The 19,271-nt window shown below is 44.4% G+C and overlaps 1 protein-coding gene across 1 annotated transcript in view; it reads left to right on the forward strand.

Moving 5' to 3' along the window:
• The window catches only part of LOC131198201 (sodium-dependent phosphate transporter 2-like), a 97,330-nt gene that overhangs the window by 64,604 nt on the left and 13,455 nt on the right, over positions 1-19,271 (forward strand). The window contains exons 6-8 of the mRNA XM_058182699.1: positions 2,375-2,471; positions 3,645-3,761; positions 6,052-6,255. Coding sequence (XP_058038682.1) covers positions 2,375-2,471; positions 3,645-3,761; positions 6,052-6,255 — 418 coding nt within the window. The remainder of the gene's footprint in view (positions 1-2,374; positions 2,472-3,644; positions 3,762-6,051; positions 6,256-19,271) is intronic.

Below are 19,271 nucleotides of genomic sequence, written 5' to 3' on the forward strand. Positions count from 1 at the left end.
TGCGAGTTTTTAAGAAAAGACTGCCTGCCTGCCTGCCTGCCTGCCTGCCTGCCTGCCTGCCTGCCTGCCTGCCTGCCTGCCTGCCTGCCTGCCTGCCTGCCTGAAATGGTTTAGGGTCTCCTGCTTGAGCAGGGGAGTTGAACTAGAAGACCTCCAAGGTCCCTTACAGCTCTATTCTGATTGATTGATTGACTGATTGATGATTGCAACAGAGAGATTAGAAGGAGAGTTGTCAAATGAGACAATCTTGTCTAATGATTATCATGACTTGCAATCATAATGGAAGGCTCTATTATGGTTGTCGGTTGAGGACTACTTTTGGCTTTAAGATGAAAAGGAGAAAAATCTGCACAGTCCTATCTCTCCTAGTACTTCAACTACAATTATACACTTTAGAGATACATTTTTCTATTAAAGTTACTGTAATGGCAAAGCTCATCTGACCTCTCTAATAATGGAAGACTCAGCCTCCTCTCAGAAAAATTCCTCCTTATTTGGTGCAATATGTTCTCATTTGGCAGAGAAACATCAGCCCCCGGATGTAAATAAGTACATACTTGATATGAGGTTTTACATTAGACTAATCCTCAATAACAGCCTGGAATGAAACTCACAACTCTGTTGATTTTATTTATCAAATGAATTTGAATTGCTATATTTTATTCATTTTGAAAAATACAGCTTGTTAAAACAGAACTCTATGACATATTTTCAAATGGAAATTAAATAATGAAAGTAGATTGTATTATGAAATTGTATTATTTTGAAAAAGAATTTAGAAAAAGAAAAGATTTTGTGTCCTGATTCCTTTGCCCTCACTGATCATGGAAGTCCTATTTCTTACTCCAATTGTTGTCCTTTTATTCTTGTTTATTTGCCTGTTCTAAACCCAGGCAGGCTCCCACACATTTGTTTACATTTTCACTTCCTTTACTTTTCCTCATACAAGCTTGGTGTCAGTTAAAGGAAGTTTAAAAAAACCAGGTATAGATCTTGTGCTAAGCAACAGTTAATAAAATTGAAAATACACACCTCTGCTGTTTTACCATTACGTCAAAAAAATGAGAGGTAGGGAGTATAGAAATCCAGTGTTCACTGTCCCTTGTTTCTGGCATACTACATTATAAATACCTTGATAAGTGCAATTGAAAAATGTTGGTGATACAATCTCCCTAGCAAGACTTTGTATTTCTTCTTACATAAACGGTCAGGAAAAAATGAAGGGCTTACTGTAGAATTTAAATATTTCCTTGAAATTGGAGGGCATTCTATTAAAGCTAAAACATTATGAAGAAAGATGCTCTCTTAGCAGCTGATCTTTGGCTGAAAAAATAGATAATATGGTATATGTTCATAGGGCGAAAGTTCTTGAAAGCAGCTCAAAAGCAATACTTTGAGCTATTATTTGTCTCAGTAGTTATATAATAAATTATAGCAAACAAAATCTGTTTGGCTTTTAAAGTCCTTGGTAGTTTATGAAGAGGTCAAACATCTCTTGATAGTTCTACCTCCTCCATTTTCCTTTGGGAGGTGAGTTCTTGTAGAACTTTGTCTAATGCTTTGTAAGGTCTATTCAAGATAATTTTCTGTATACCTAATCCTGAATGGGTTGCCAAACTAGCAAGACAGGTGAAAGAATGATAAGTTACGGAATGGATAAGGGAATGTATTTAATTCAGTGGAAATAATTCAGATCTTCGAATCTTAACCACCATTCAATAAAATGAAGTATGTGCTCCACTTTTCTGGGATCATTTTTTTTCTTCTATATGAGAATAATACATCTAATATTATATGTCTGCCTAATAATAACAAGCTGTTAAGTTATGTATATTCAATATCAATGTCAGCTTTTACCTTTTCTAGGAGAGAATATTGAACCAGCCATAATTTACCTTCTATAATTTTAAATTAAACCATATAGCAGATCAACACTGTATATTCTCATTTTGTTCTTATGATGATGGGGCTGATGTCAGAATTCAGAAGCCACAGGTTATCTATTCATCTGCGCAGGACTGGATTAGATTTTAAATTTATACGGGTTTTAATGGGTTTTATTATTTATATTGTTCTTTTTTAATTATTTGGCTGTGTAGAATAAGTTTTTTAATTGATATTTTATTCTGTATTTATATGTACCTTTTTATTTGCCTGTGAACCGCCCTGAGTCCCTAGGGAGATAGGGCGGTATACAAATACGATAAATAAATAAATAAAAATCTTTTGATTACTGCATGTTTTTCCAATAATTTGGAAAAAAATTGAAATAATTTTAATATTAAAAATGTTTACAGTATAATGTATTGATTTTTAAAAAAACAATCTGATTTAATTAATTACATCTCAAAAATGCTTATTTTTTAAAATGTAGGAAGATCCAGTACCAAATGGTCTCCGTGCTCTTCCAGTATTTTATGCTGCTACAATAACTATTAATGTGTTCTCCATAATGTATACAGGTGCTCCAGGTGAGTAGATGGAATCTGCTGTGAAAAGATTGTATTGTCCTTTGGAATACAGAATATAATTTTGTACTCTTCCCACCTTAATTTAGCCTGACTTTTTTTCAAAAAAAAAAAAAAGACATTATCAAACAGATAATGTCTGCAAGCCAAGACTTTTCAAAAAGTTAGCCTCAATACTTGCAATATTTGGCTTGAAAAACAGCAATTGCTATAAATGTATCCTTTTTTTATTTGAATTAGTCCATGAATACTATTCTCCTTATGAGAGGTTAAACATTAAATCCAGCACAATATCATGTTTTATGATTTTAATATAAATTTTAATGTTCATTTGTCATAATATATTTTTCTGTGTAATCCAAAAAAGGCAGATGGAATGCAATCTTCTGCTTTATAATAATACCAACAATTTACCATATTTTTCGGACTATAAGACACTCTGAAGTATAAGACGCACCTAGCTTTTGGGGAGGAAAACAAGAAAAAAAATCTGCCTCTATCTCCCAGCAATTTGCCTCCTTGCAGCAAACAGCAAACAGTGTGGTCAGCTTCAGCACTGTTTTAGTCTGATTTAGCACAAGTGGCTGATTGGCAGTTAGATCAGCCTCCTGGAATACCTCCTATCAGCTGTTCCAGGGTATGGGGATCGCTACCACACATCGGTGCCGGCACAACCCATCGCTGCTGTCACCTGTTGTCACCCCCTAGAACAGGCCAAAAACGGAATGCTCAGAGGCCGAAAATGGAGCATCCAGAGGCGGTGATAGGTGACAGCGGCAATGGGTGGCAGCGATTTCTGCAGCCTGGAACAGCTGATAGGCAGTATTCCAGGAGGCCGATCCAACCACCAATCAGCTACTCGTGCTAAATCAGGCTGTGCTGAAGCTTACCTTGCTGTTTGCAACAAGGAGGTAAATTTCTGGGAAGCGGGTGGCGGGGCTTCGGCAACATTTGCTGTATAAAACACACAGACATTTCCACCCACTTTTTTGGAGGGGGAAAAGTGTGTCTTATATTCCAAAAAGTATGGTATATCCTTGTATTACAAAGAAAGTGACTTAATTTTCTGATTTAATGGCTTATATTTCTGAAACAATATTCCAGTTCCTCTCTAAATATAACAGTTAACTGATAAGAACATAAGAAATGCACACTTTTATTTTCTTCTTTTTTCAGTCCTAGGAATTACACTTCCAATATGGGCAATAGCACTGGTATCAATTGGTGTATCTATTGTATTTGCTGCCTTGGTATGGATATTTGTATGTCCATGGATGAAAAGAAAAATAGCAAGTATGTTTTTGCATAAATTGATGGGTTGAAATAATCTTATTTTAAATCTTTCACATGAGGACTTCTAGAACACTGTTATAATATTTTAATAACATGCTATAAGTATTTGTTTATTGAGTCCTGTAAGACTGATATTTTATTGCTTGCATTTTAAATGTTTATTGGACCCGTATCCCTCCTGGTTGGTACTGGCCACTCAGGAGGTTACACGAGGCTGGCTCCAGGGAATTACCAGCGCTTCTCTGAGGGAGGGAGTCTTCCCAGTCATCTTGAAAGAGGCGGTGGTGAGGCCCCTCCTTAAGAAGCCTTCTCTGGACCCAGCTATTTTGGCTAATTATCGTCCGGTCTCCAATCTTCGCTTTTTGGCGAAGGTTGTGGAGAGTGTGGTGGCTTGGCAACTCCCCCGGTACCTGGAGGAAACTGTTTATCTAGACCCGTGCCAATCCGGCTTCAGGCCTGGGTACAGCACAGAGACGGCTTTGATCGCGTTGGTTGATGATCTCTGGAGGGCACGGGACAGAGGTTGTTCCTCTGTTCTTGTCCTGTTAGATCTGTCAACGGTGTTCGATGCCATCGACCATGGTATCCTGCTGCGGCGGTTGGAGAGCCTGTGAGTGGGAGGCACCGTTTAACGGTGGTTCTCCTCCTACCTCTCCGACCGCTCGCAGACGGTGTTGACAGGGGGGCAGAGATCGACCCCTAGGCAACTCACTTGTGGGGTGCCACAGGGGTCGATTCTCTCACCCCTCCTGTTCAACATTTATATGAAGCCGCTGGGAGAGATCAACCGTGGCTTCGGGGTGAGCTGTCAGCTGTATGCTGATGATACTCAACTGTACATCTCCACCCCGAACCACCCCAACGAAGCCGTCGATGTGATGACTCGGTGTCTTGAGGCCGTTCGGGTCTGGATGGGGACGAACAGGCTCCAACTCAACCCATCCAAGACGGAGTGACTGTGGATGCCGGTGTCCCGGCACAGTCAGCTTACCCCATTGCTGACTGTGGGGGGGCGAATCGTTAGTCCCCAGGGAATCAGTGCACAATTTAGGCGTTCTCCTGGACGCACGGCTGTCTTTAGAAGACCATTTGACGACCATCGCCAGGGGAGCTTTTTATCAGGTCCGCCTGATTTGCCAATTGTGCCCTTTCCTGGACCGGGACTCGTTATGCACGGTCACTCATGCCCTCGTCACTTCCTGTCTGGATTACTGCAATGCTCTCTACATGGGGCTCCCCTTGAGGAGCACCAGGAGGCTCCAACTGGTACAGAATGCGGCCGCGCGGGGGATTGAGGGAGCTCCTCGTAGCTCCCATGTAAAACCTCTCCTGCGCAGGCTGCACTGGTTGCTGGTGGTCTTCCGGGTGCACTTCAAGGTGTTGGTTATCACCTTTAAAGCGCTCCATGGCATTGGACCGGGATATTTACGGGACCGCCTGCTGCCGCCAGTTACCTCCCATTGTCCGGTACGTCCAGTGCGCTCTCACAGGGAGGGCCTTCTTAGGGTGCCGTCAGCTAGCCAATGTCGGCTGGCGGCCCCCAGGGGAAGAGCGTTTTCTGTGGGCGCCCCGGCTCTATGGAATGAGCTGCCAGTGGGACTCCGTCTCCTTCCTGATCTCCGGACCTTTAAACGCGAGCTCAAGACTTTCTTTTTTCACCAAGCGGGGCTGGCCTGATTAATTTTAATATGGGGGGTTTTAGCGGGTTTTTTAACAGGGTTTTAGCTTTTGAAAAATTTTAGCTAATATTTTAAGTATACAGCGGTCGAATTAGATTTTTAAACTTGTTATAGTATTTTAATTTGTTTTGAATTTTTGTTGTTTTATTTGCTGTACACCGCCCTCAGTCTTCGGAGAAGGGCGGTATAAAAATATGAATGAATGAATGAATAAATAAATAAATAAATATTACCGTGATCCCAAATGCAATTTTATTGCATACAAGAAATGCAAATTGTGTGTAAAATGAATTAAATTATACATGATTGATTTTAACTAAGTGCAGAATGTTTTGGTCCTGGCAAAAATATTTCTTCTTTGCAACATACTTTGAAGTAAGAATTAAGAAGACAGATTAAAATTTGGTATTCCAAACTAAATAGTTGATAATTATGCTAAAAAAAATTTGTTTTATTAGTGTGAAGTTATATATGAACTGTGTCTCTAGCTAACAAAATAGTAAATTATTGTATCACTGTAGTCAGTTTGCTTAAAGGACATCAGACATATTGACCCTGAAAGATAGTTCTGTAAATGAATTATTGTTTCTAAACTCCTGCATTTTATCTAGGTCGTTTAAAGAAAGAAAGTGCACTATCAAAAATATCTGATGAAAGCATTGACAAAATTCAAGAAGAGGATATGCCTGTCTTTAAAGAACTTCCTGGTGTAAAAGAAAGTGATGAAAGTACTATTCCCCTGACTAGCTGTGGAACAGAAGATGCTGGCGTATCAGATAATATAGCAAATGGTAGTCATCCACGTGTACCATATGGTGAGAAATTAAGAGCTTATGTATTGTTTCCCTATACGTGTTTTATGTTTATTGTCAGACTGCTATGTATTAATGTCCTCTAACAAATTTGTAATTATAACAATTAATACAAGCAAAAAAATAATTTTTTTTTTCTCTGAATACCATGTATGCAGGCTTATAGCCTTCATCGGACTTCATCATCCTTGTATCTATGCTTCACCCAGTGCCACACAAACAAGCAGCTCCTTTCTTTCCTCTCAATTAATTTTGCTAATATATTTCAGATGCATTACTACTCTTGGTCAGTTTTCCTAATCTATTGTTTTCTTACTTCTAAGTACTGCAAACCTGTCTCTGTGGACAGTTCATCTTTTTTAGTGATCAAGAACAGGAATATGGAATATTTCTGTGGCAATATTAACAGTAGAATATTTTTATGCTTAAATCAAAACATACAGCCTAATTATTATTATTATTATCATTATCATTAAAATTGCTAGATCATTCCATGTTAAGTGGTCTGGGAGACCCTGCTCGATGGATGTTGATGAAATTTTGTGTGAACACAGGTCCCCAATGAAAGTTGGTAAAGTTTTACGTGTGCCGATGTAATTCTTGTGGAGATATACCGTACTTTTTGGAGTATAAGACACACTTTTTTGCCCCCTAAAAGAGGGTGGAAATGTTGATGAATCTTATACACTGAATACAGCCATTTTTGGCCTCCCGAAACCCCACCCTACATGTCCCGTTTTCACCAAAAATAGACCCATTCTTTACTAAAATGGGATCTGCAGAGAGTTTGGGAGGCCTGCAGAGTGCTCCTTGGGGCTGGGGAGGTCAAGAACATGACATTGGGGGGGGGGGGTTGGGAAGCAAAAAACAAACCTGTTTTTTGCAAAAACGGGTCCATTTTTTGCAAAAATTGGGTACACAGAGGGTTTGGGAAGCCTTCAGAGTGCTCCTGGGGGCTGGGGAGGGCAAAAACATGACGTGGGGAGGGTTGTGAGGCCAAAAATGGGCCTGCTTTTCGCAAAAAAAGGCATTTTTGCCCTCCCCACAAAAAAGGGGGCATTTTTTGACAAAAATATGACAACTACACCTGTATAGTTCAGAATCCTATAGCTACAACATGTTAACGTGTGGCGTCACTAAAGTACCTCAGCACTTTTAACCGCTGTCATTAGTGTAGAAGTACCACTAGTAGACTAACAGATTCATATACCATGCAAGAAATTAATTACACACTTTACAGTAGAATAGAATAGAATAGAATAGAATTGAATTGAATTGAATTGAATTGAATTGAATTGAATTGAATTTTTATTGGCCAAGTGTGATTGGACACACAAGGAATTTGTCTTGGTGCATATGCTCTCAGTGTACATAAAAGAAAAGATACCTTCATCAAGGTACAACTTAAATTAAACTCCAACCTAAATGAAATGATAATGGCACAATATAAAATAATGCTTGTTGATGTCTGACGTTGGTATAGCAATATCCTCAAATTTGTCCCTATTTTTAGGGTTTTATACATCAGCAATGAAAAACCAATCCTACTTTTTTGTGGGGTTTGCAACATGCTCTTTCTAATGAGAATGATTTAACAGAGTTTCCAGAAGGTCTTTTTTTGTAAAAGTGGGCTGAAAATACCCTAATTTTGGCGTTTTTACAAAAAACTTCAACTTTACATTCAATTTGTAAACTATTGGAAAGCAGTAGGAGAATGAAATTTTACATTAGAAAACCTTGTAATGCTAAGTTATTATGCACAAAGTTTCATGTTTCTCATACCTTTCCTTCCAGAGATATAAAAAGCCAAACTTTAACCATTTTTTGAGCCGCAATATTTTCGGCCAAATTTGCTCCAAATTATCTAGATGGAGATTGCTCATGATAATGTTTATATTATTTTGTTTAATAGAGCACAAAAAGTTGTACAAGATGGCCAAGTTTTATTTCTCTCAACAAAATATTGCCAGAGATATTATGTCTCAAATTTGCTGGAATCTCAGAGTCATACTGTAGAAGGCTGTGGTATGGAGTCACACCAGTGGTGGGTTGCTATTGCTTCACCCCAGATCGGGCGAACTGTTAGCAGTGGCAGGCTCCACCCACCTGCTCGGACGCTTCTGCACATGCATGCGTGCATCCACAAACGAACCAGTAGTGATAATAATAATAATAATAATAATAATAATAATAATAATAATAATAATAATAATAATAATAATAATAATAATAATAATAATATTTTAATTTGTATACCGCCCTTCTCCCGAAGGACTCAGGGCGGTGAACAGGCAAATAAAATACAAACAGAAACATACACCATAATTAAAACAACCCTTAAAAAACTTATTCAAATTTGCCAGAAAATTTAAAATAACATTACACCTCATAAAATTACAGAAATTTAAAACCCATCAAAGTTCAATTAAAATTTAAATTTAAAATTTAAAATCAGGCCAGGCCAGCCATACGAAATAAATAGGTTTTAAGTTTGCGGCGAAAGGTCCTAAGGTCAGGTAGTTGTCGAAGCCCGAGGGGAAGCTTGTTCCACAGGGTAGGAGCCCCCACAGAGAAGGCCCTCCCCCTGGGGGCCGCCAGTCGACACTGTTTGGCTGACGGCACCCTAAGGAGTCCCTCTCTGTGGGAACGTACCAGACGCTGGGAGATAGAGGCCGGCAGTAGACGGTCCCGTAAGTAGCCCGGTCCTAAGCCATGGAGCGCTTTAAAGGTGGTAACCAATACCTTGAAGCGCACCCGGAAAACAACAGGTAGCCAGTGCAGTCTGCGCAGGATAGGTGTTATGTGGGAGCTCCAAACTGCTCCCTCAATAACCCACACAGCCGCATTCTGGACTAGCTGAAGTCTCCGGGTGCTCTTCAAGGGGAGCCCCATGTAGAGAGCATTGCAGTAGTCCAGACGAGAGGTAACGAGAGCATGAGTGACCGTGCATAGGGCATCCCGGTCCAGGAAGGGACGCAACTGGCGGATCAGGCGAACCTGATAAAATGCTCTCCTGGAGACGGTCGTCAAATGATCTTCAAAGGACAACCGACCATCCAGGAGCACGCCCAAGTTGCGTACCTTCTCCATCGGGGCCAACGACTCGCCCCCGATAGTCGCATCTGCAGCTGACTGTATCAAGGTGCCGGCATCCACAGCCACTCCGTCTTGGAGGGATTAAGTTTGAGCCTGTTCCTCCCCATCCAGACCCGTACGGCTTCCAAACACCGGGACAGCACTTCAACAGCTTCGCTGGGGTGGCCCGGGGTGGAAAAGTACAGCTGAGTATCATCAGCGTACAGTTGGTATCTCACCCCAAAGCCACTGATGATCTCACCCAGCGGCTTCATATAGATGTTGAACAGGAGGGGTGAGAGAATCGATCCTTGCGGCACCCCACACATGAGGCACCTCGGAGTCGATCTCTGCCCCCCTGTCAACACCGTCTGCGTCCGGTCAGAGAGGTAGGAGGAGAACCACCGATAAACGGTGCCTCCCACTCCCAACCCCTCCAACCGGCGCAGCAGGATACCATGGTCGATGGTATCAAAAGCCGCTGAGAGATCTAATAGGACCAGGGCAGAGGAATAACCCCTATCCCTGGCCCTCCAGAGATCATCCACCAGCGCGACCAAAGCTGTCTCCGTACTGTATCCGGGCCGAAAGCCAGACTGGAACGGGTCTAGATAGACAGCTTCATCCAGGTACTGGGGTAGCTGACATGCCACCACACTCTCTACAACCTTCGCCGTAAAGCGAAGATTGGAGACTGGCCGGTAATTCCCTAAAACAGCTGGGTCCAGGGAAGGCTTCTTGAGGAGAGGTCTCACCACCGACTCTTTCAAGGCAGCAGGAAAGACCCCCTCCCGCAAAGAAGCATTTATAATCCCCCGGAGCCAGCCTCGTGTCACCACCTGTGTAGCCAGTACTAACCAGGAGGGGCACGGATCCAGTAAACGTGGTGGCGTTCAGCCTACCCAGCAACCTATCCATGTCCTTGGGAGTCACAGGGTCAAAATCATCCCAAACCACCTCAACAAGACAGGTCTCGGAACTCTCGTCTGGATCTACCCAATTTTGATCCAATCCATCCCAAAGCTGAACGATTTTATCGTATAGATAACCGTTAAACTCCTCGGCACGCCTTTGTAGAGGGTCCTACCGTCCCTCCTGTTGAAGGAGAGAACGGGTCACCCGAAACAGGGCGGCCGGGCAGTTATCTGCCGACGCAATGAGGGAGGAAACGTAGGAACGTTTCGCATCCCTCAGTGCCACTAGGTAGGTCCTGCTATAGGATCTAACTAGTGTCCGGTCAGCCTCTGAACGGCTGGATCTCCAAACACTCTCTAGGCGTCTTCTCCAGCATTTCATCTCCCTCAGCTCCTCGGAGAACCAAGGAGCTGGTTGAGACCGACGCCGGGTCAGAGGCTGCAAAGGCACGATACGGTCCAAAGCTCCAGCCGCGGCCTGTTCCCAGGCCGTGACTAGCTCTTCAGTCGTGCCGTGGGCCAGGTTCTCGGGAAATGGCCCAAGCTCCATCAGGAACCTCTCAGGGTCCATCAGGCGCCTGGGACGGAACCAACGCATTGGTTCCGTCTCCCTGCGGCGGTGGGTAGTGGTCTGAAAGTCCAGACGAAGGAGAAAATGATCTGACCATGACAAAGGGTCGATAACTAAATCATTTAAAATCAGATAATTCAACCACTGGCCAGAGATAAAAACCAAGTCTAGGGTGCCTCCCCCAATGTGAGTAGGGCCATCAATTAATTGAGTCAGGTCCATGGCCGTCATGGAAGCCATGAACTCCCGAGCGGTCGAGGATGCCATGCCAGTTGATGGCAAGTTGAAATCCCCCATGACCAACAGTCTAGGGGTTTCAACTGCCAACCCAGCTAGCAACTCCAACAGCTCGGGCAGGGCTGTTGTCACGCAGCAAGGAGCCAGGTACGTGATCAGCAAGCCCACCTGAGTCCTACAACCCCACTTCACATAGAGGGTTTCACACCCAGCTTTCTGAGGCACAGTGGTCTCCCTCGGTTCCAGACTCTCCCTAATAATAACCGCCACCCCGCCACCCCTACCTTGGGCCCTCGGTTGATGGAATGCTCGGAAACCTGGTGGGCACATCTCTACTAGGGGAACACCCCCTTCTGTGCCCAACCAGGTTTCCGTAATGCCCATAATGTCCGTGGTCCCTTCCTGAATTAGATCTAAAATCAGGGGAGCTTTATTAACCACGGATCTTGCATTACATAACATCAGCCGAAGGCCCAAGTCCCGGGTATTCTGGCCACTCGGGGAACTGGAAAATTTTGGGGGGCCGGAGCACGCGATCGCTCTTAAATAGCGAGGGCGTGCCCCCAAAACCTGATATGCCCCCCCCTTCCGCCATATCTGCCTCTCCCACATACCGTATTGATAACAAAACCCTGGTGGACTGGAACGAGACCCTCCCCGCCACCTTCGGACCTATTAAATTCCTATTAAACACTTGCTGGACTCGTCTCCCCTGACAGGTTTTCCCTCCCCACCCTCCCCACCCCCAACCCAAACCTGTCAGTTCCCACCCTCCCCTTAAAATTCCCATTAAAACTGATGGGTTTTGAAACCAGCCCCTAAGTCACACAAATGACTATATCTCTGCAAGTATTGCATTGGCACACATAACACTTTACCAATGTTCATTGGGGACATGTGTGCATGTTCACACAAAATTTCATCGAAATCTGTGATGATCAAGCGGGGCACTTTTCTGAAATCAGACCACTTGGCATGGAATGATCTTTCATGTATGAAAGAATACAGGCTTTGTCCATAAACTTATAATATAATGGTAAAGATATGACAAATTGCAAAGGAAAGATAAAAAGAATATGGAACCAAATTTGTTGTAAATACTGCAAGTATAAAAGCGATAGCAGGGCAATTTGAAAAAGCCACTTCTGCCATACCTCCCAAAGTTGTTGCAGTCCAAGAAGGAGGGATGGCTGGCCACGTGAGCCAGATCTGATACAAGAGGGGGGTGCGGATGTAATGGGCATTACGGAGACCTGGTTGGGCTCGGAAGGCGGGGTTACTCTCGTTGAAATGTGTCCACCAGGTTTCCGAGCATTTCATCAGCCGAGGGTTCAAGGCAGGGGTGGGGGGTAGCAGTTATTATCAACGAGAGTTTGGAGCCGAGGGAGGTCACTGTCCCGCAGACAGCCGGATGTGAGTCTCTCTTTGTACGGTGGGGCCAGGGGTTACAGGTGGGCTTGCTGATCACATACTTGGCTCCCTGCCACGTGATGGCAGCCCTGCCTGAGCTGCTCGATGTCATAGCCGAGGCGGCGGTTGGCACCCCCAGGCTTATAGTCATGGGGGATTTCAACCTGCCATCAGTAGGCAAAACATCGTCGACAGCTCGGGAGTTCATGGCCTCCATGGCAGCCTTGGACCTGACCCAGTTAGTGAATGGGCCCACACACATCAGGGGACACACGCTGGACTTGATTTTTGTCTCGAGACAGTGGCTGAATGACCTGGAAGTGGGGGACTTAGTCATTACTCCCTTGCCATGGACAGATCATTTGCTTCTTCGCCTGGACTTTCGAACCGCTAACCCATACCACAGGGAGACGGAGCCAGTTCGGTGGTTCCGTCCCAGGCGCCTAATGGACCCCACTAGGTTCCTGACGGAGCTTGGGCCGATTCCCGAGGATCTAGCCCACGGCCTGGCCGAAGAACTTGTTGCCGCCTGGGAAAGGGCAGGGGCAGTGGCTTTGGACCGCGTCGTGCCTTTGCGGCCTCTGACCCGGCGCTGCTCTTAACTGGCTCCTTGGTTTTCTGAGGAGCTGAGAGAGATGAAGCGCCGGAAAAGACGGCTAGAGAGCACCTGGAGAGCCAGCCGTTCCGAATCTAACCGAACATTAGTATGGTCACATAATTAGGCCTATCTAGTGGCGATAGGGACAGCAAAGCGGGAATACTTTTCCGCTCTTATCGCATCGGCAGATAACTGCCCAGCCGCCTTGTTTAGGGTGACCTGCTCCCTTCTTTTTCAGGGGGCTCGGGAGGACTCCTTGCAGGGTCGTGCTGAGGAATTTGGAAGGTATCTGCACGATAAAATCGCTCAGATCCGGGACGGGCTGGACACAGATTGGGTGGATTCAGGTGGGACGACGGAGGCAGATCTTGAGAATATTATTTGGGCGGAGTTCGACTCTGTGACTCCCGAAGACATAGACAGGATACTGGGACCATCAGTTAAAACCCCATTTAAAATTAATAAAATTCCCTTATTAAAATCCAAATTTAAGCCAGCCTCAAATAAAAAGATGGGTCTTCAGTTCGCGACGGAATGTCCAAGGTCAGGTATTTGACGAAACCCGGGGAAGCTCGTTCCAGAGTGTGAGCCCCACAGAGAAGGCCCTTCCTGGGGCCGCCAGCCGACATTGTTTGGCGGACGGCACCCTGAGAAGTCCCTCTATGGGAGCGCACGGGTCGGTGGGAGGCGTGTGGTAACAGCAGGCGGTCCCGTAAGTACCCAGGTCCTAAGCCATGGAGCGCTTTAAAGGTCGTCACCAACACCTTAAAGCGCACTCGAAGGCCACAGGCAGCCAGTGCAGTCTGCGCAGGAGCGGTGTTACATGGGAGCTACGCGTAGCTCCTCTATCACCCGCGCAGCTGCATTCTGACTAACTGAAGCCTCCGAGTGCACTTCAAGGGAGCCCCATGTAGAGAGCATTACAATAATCCAAGCGAGAGGTAACGAGCATGAGTGACCGTGCATAAGGCATCCCGATCAAGGAAGGCGAACTGCCGAACCAGGCGAACCTGGTGGAAGGCCCCTGGAGACGGCCGTCAAATGATCTTCAAACGACAGCCGATCATCCAGGAGGACACCTAAGTTGCGCACCGTGTCCCTCCTGGCTGATGCTGGCCACTCAGGAGGTCACACGAGGCTGGCTCCAGGGCATTATAAGTGCTTCTCTGGTGGAGGGAGTCTTCCCAGCCACCTTGAAAGAAGCGGTTGTGAGGCCCCTCCTTAAGAAGCCTTCCCTGGACCCAGCTGTTTTGGCTAATTACCAACCTGTCTCCAACCTTCGCTTTGTGGCGAAGGTTGTTGAGAGTGTGGAGGCTTGGCAGCTTCCCTGGTACCTGGAGGAAACTGTCTATCTAGACCCCTGCCAGTCCGGCTTCAGGCCTGGGTACAACACGGAGATGGCTTTGGTCGCGTTGGTTGATGATCTCTGGAGGGCACGGGACAGGGGCTGCTCCTCTGTTAGATCTGTCAGCGGCTTTTGATACCATCGACTATGGTATCTTGCTGCAACGGTTGGATGGTTTGGGAGTGGGGGGCACCGTTTTTCGGTGGTTCTCCTCCTACCTCTCCGACCGTTTGCAGATGGTATTGACAGGGGGTCAGAGATCGACAGCTAGGCACCTCATTTGTGGGGTGCCACAGGGTCAAACTCATCCCAAATGAGCTCAACAAGGCGTGCCTCCTCTCCCTCGCTTGGATCATCCCAAATTCGGTCCAGACCGTCCCTCAGCTGGCGATTTTATCGTATAGATAACCGCTAAACTCCTCGGCTCGTCCCTGCAAGGGTCATCCCGTACCTCCTGATGTAGGAAGGCGGGTCACCCAGGCTGGCGGCGGCGGGTTATCTGCCGGCGCAATGAGGGTGGGCGTAGGCGCCTCGCTTCCCTCATTGCCACTAGGTAGGTCCTAGAATAGGACCTAACTAGTGTCGATCAACCGGGCGACTGGACCTCCAGGTGCTCTCAGGCGTCTTCTTGGCGTTTCATCTCCCTCAGCCCCTCGGAGTACCAAGGGGCGGACGAGATCTCGCGGGTCAGAGGCCGCAAAGGCACGACACGGTCCAAGGCCCCGGCCGCGGCCTGTTCCCAGGCCACGACCAGTTCCTCAGCCGTGCCGTGGGCCAGATCCTCAGGGAATGGCCCAAGCTCCGTCAGGAACCTCTCAGGGTCCATCAGGCGCCTGGGACGGAACCACCGTATAGGTTCCGTCTCCCTGCGGTGGTGAATGGCGGTCCGGAAATCTAGGCGAAGGAGAAAATGATCCGACCATGACATTGGTTCTGTTACTAAATCATCTAACACCAGATCATTAAGCCACTGTCCAGAGATATAAATCAGATCCAGCGTGCCTCCCCCCGTGTGCGTAGGGCCATCATTTACTCGAATCAGGTCCAAGGCCGTCATGGAAGCCTGGAACTCCCGAGCTGCCGTTGATAACAAGCCAACTGATGGCAGGTTAAAATCCCCCATGACTATAAGTCTGGGGGTCTCAACCGCCACAGCAGCGAGTACCTCCAACAGCTCAGGCAGGGCTGTGGTCACGCAGCAAGGAGCCAGGTACGCGATCACCAAGCCCAACTGATTCCTATAGCCCCACCGCACATAGAGGGATTCACAGCCGGCAATCTGAGGAACAGTGGTCTCCCTCGGCTCTAGATCCTCCTTAATGACAACCGCCACCCCCCCACCCCTACCTTGGACCCTCGGCTGATGAAATGCTCGGAAACCTGGAGGGCACATCTCGACAAGGGGGACCCCCCCCTCTGGGCCCAACCAGGTCTCCGTGATGCCCATAAGGTCCGCGGACTCCCCCTGAATAAGATCACAAATCAGGGGGGCCTTATTAACCACGGACCGAGCATTACATAACATCAGCCGAAGATCCAAGCTCTGAGGATCATGGCCACCCGGGGAACGGGTCGGGACTGAGGGGCCGGAGCACGCGATCGCTCGCAGACATCGAACGCGTGCTCCCTCAACTCGGTACGGCCCCTCCCCCCCGCCATATCTGCCTCTCCCACTTACCGTACAGATCGGACAACCCACTAAACCTGGGCGTCCTCCCCCTGCCTTCAGACTAGATGGGATAGTGTCGCGAACTAGCACAGGGGCTGGATCCCTCCCCGACGGGTTCTCACCCCCACCCCCCACATCCCTCCCCCCCCTTATAGAACCCCTATTTAAAAAACTATTTAAAAACCCCCACAACTTCTTCTTAGCGCATGCCACCTCTCTGGGTCCCAAGACCCTTCGTTAAAATAAGCCCTCGATAATTTGGAGGCCATTCCTGCAGTGAGAACCTCATGATCGTAGTAGTTCGCAACAGTATCTCATGGGAAATAGTCAATAAATAGCGAAAAGATGTCCATCCCTGACTGGCGGAGATGTTCCGGTCATACCAATAGATCGTTGGACCTAATATTAGTCATATTACTAGCCACTCAGGCTATAATATTGGTCATAGTCCGTAGAAAATCCAAAGGGTCCAGAAGCAACCAAGGCCGAAAATATAAACCAATATAAACCAATACAGTCATCAGAACTCTCATAACAGAAAAAGAGACTGTCATGTCTTACTTTTGTGTGTTTGTTCTTCCAGATAGAGGCCAGCTGTTGCTAATAATTCAAAAATATTCTGTGCTTTCTGCAAGTATTTTTAGAAGGAAAATTAGAATTAGCAATTGTAAGACCCAGCTAGGTTATAAAAGGAAAATAATACCATTTGATCCATTGTAACTGTCCACAAGATTATATATGATTGGTTAGAATAGCAGTTCATTCGAGAAAGAATAGAAGGCATATGGTTATTATCAGATATCCTGGCTTGAAGATGTTGGTGAGCTATAATATTCAAGTGTTGCTGTTTTAACTTTGTGGGTGTTTTATAGTTTCTTTCTTTATTTCCTCTCCTTTTTTAGAAATATAATAGTAACTCCCAAATTATATTCTGTGAGTACTGAGTTTCTGCAACAGCAAATTGTCAATGGCAAGTAAACAGCTTGAGAGACCTTCATTGCTATTATGGAAACATCCATACATTTACAAGACAGAATCATGCTGTTTTTTGCAAGGGAAATGGGGGTGGAGAGGACAACCAGAGTCAACTGTTCTAACGTTGCAATAGTGCCCTAATAGTTTATTTAAAGGATTGCAGGCATGGAATACTATTCATACATAGAAAATGGAATATATGGAAATCCTGTTAACAGGTAATTAGCAATTTTATATTGGCTATTAAATGTATTACAAGCACAATATAATATTCTTGTGACCTGTTTGCAATTGCATGTAGTTTAACTTTTTGAGAGTCACTATTATCAAAAAGGATGTTTTTTCATTTAGCAGCTTTTACAATCTTTTGCTTCTATTTTAATTTTCGAGGGTGGGAGGAGAGATAATAATTTGTTCATACATTACAGTACGGAGGTCTTTTAAAGAACGTTTATCTTTGGAAGGGCATTTTCCCCCAAAATACCCATTTTGAGGTAAATGTTTTCATTCACTCCTAATTGATAAATATGGTGCATTAATATGTTGGGGAGAAGCTCTGATTTAGTAGAATATGAATAGGTCTATAATTAAATGTTATATCCATGATTATTCAGAATATGGATCCACGGAGTGGATTCACATTCACATTCACAATAGGCTCTACCAGATGCTGGGACTTGTCATGTTGTGCTGAAAATTCTTCAAAGCTGCTGAAGTGGTTAAATGGTTAAATAAAGTGCATAAATGGTTACTGTCCCATTTTTTAAAATATAAAATCTATTAACACTAATGTGCCTTTTTCTTTAGATAAATCATACAGATTTATGTGTAAGTGATTAGAAGATAGAAAGAAATTACAGTAGATTTATGTTTATAGTCGTGTAATCAGCCTAATTTTATATCTGGTGGGTTTTATAAAGAAAAAAAACCCTATAAAAACTAACATCCTACAGAGTAGCTAGAACAAATATTACTTCAATATACATTCTCTGGGAACCCTGCTTGCTTAACTACTATTAGAATAGGAGGCATCTTTACAGAGTTGTCCCCATTTAAATGGAGATTTGCTAGTCAAAAAACTCCAGCATCCTAATTTTAGTGGCTGGTATCTTTATTAGACTGACTGAATATCAAGAAAGATATTTCCCCTCTTTCCCCAAGGATAGAGGGGAGCGGACTATTGATTTGGTTTGATGAAGAGCTCAGTAGAATCTAAAAGCTGGCATAGTTTTGTGTCCTTGAGTGATCTTAATAACACAATAAGGATTCTACAGTGTTTACAGAATTAGTAGTTTTTCTTAGTTTTCCTGAAGGAATCACAGGAGAAACTCAAGGTATTTGGAATATCAAATATTTTGCCTGAGCTAGTTAGTGACTGCATCTTCAATTATTGGTTTTTTTTCTTTCTGATCAGAAACTGAGTTAAAACATATCCCCCCCCCCAATACTACTAGGGAACAGATAAGAATCATATAACCTGTTCTTAATTTATATTGTATCTCTTTGTGAAGTTTAAGGATAAGGAGGATAATGATAATTAAACTTATGCATGCTGAAAACAGGATAGAAAGATAATGCAGAAATAAACAGCTTGGAGCTATTCATATCATGATGTCTGTCAGGTTCCCCAACTTGCCTACTTTTATTGTTCTGCAGATTACTATAATAAAAATTAAGCAAAAATCTAGAAATGTTATTTCCAAAATGTCCCTTGCCTTAATGTAGATACAACATACCATTAGAAAATAAAGCAGTTTGTGACTGCAAACCAGTTTTCAACACCTGATACTGTTTAACTTTTATATCAATATTTTTATTCATTAAGGAATAACACAATGCAAATAGTTCCAGGCAGGAACTAGAAATTATCCAACTGATGATTTTCTAAGATAGAAAAAGTGCCAACCAAAATGCCTATGAATATTTTTTACATTTATAGACTGCCAAACCCCTAAGGACTTTTGATGGTATGCAAATATATGTTAAAAACGATATGCAGTAAATAAAAACCAAACAATAAAGTACCAATAAACTAATGAAAAACTGAGAATAAAGTTGAATCAATCAAACCAAGATGGTGTCAAGATCCATGGAAGAGCTTTAATTTGAACAGCTTCTGGAAACCAAATAGGTTAAGAACCAACTGAATGTCTTTGGAAGATCCTTCCAAAGAAACACTAAAAAGAGCATTGATGAGTTTTAGCTCCTCTCACATTCTTAAAGTT

Source organism: Ahaetulla prasina, chromosome 4 (assembly GCF_028640845.1).
Source record: "Ahaetulla prasina isolate Xishuangbanna chromosome 4, ASM2864084v1, whole genome shotgun sequence".
NCBI lineage: Eukaryota > Metazoa > Chordata > Lepidosauria > Squamata > Colubridae > Ahaetulla > Ahaetulla prasina.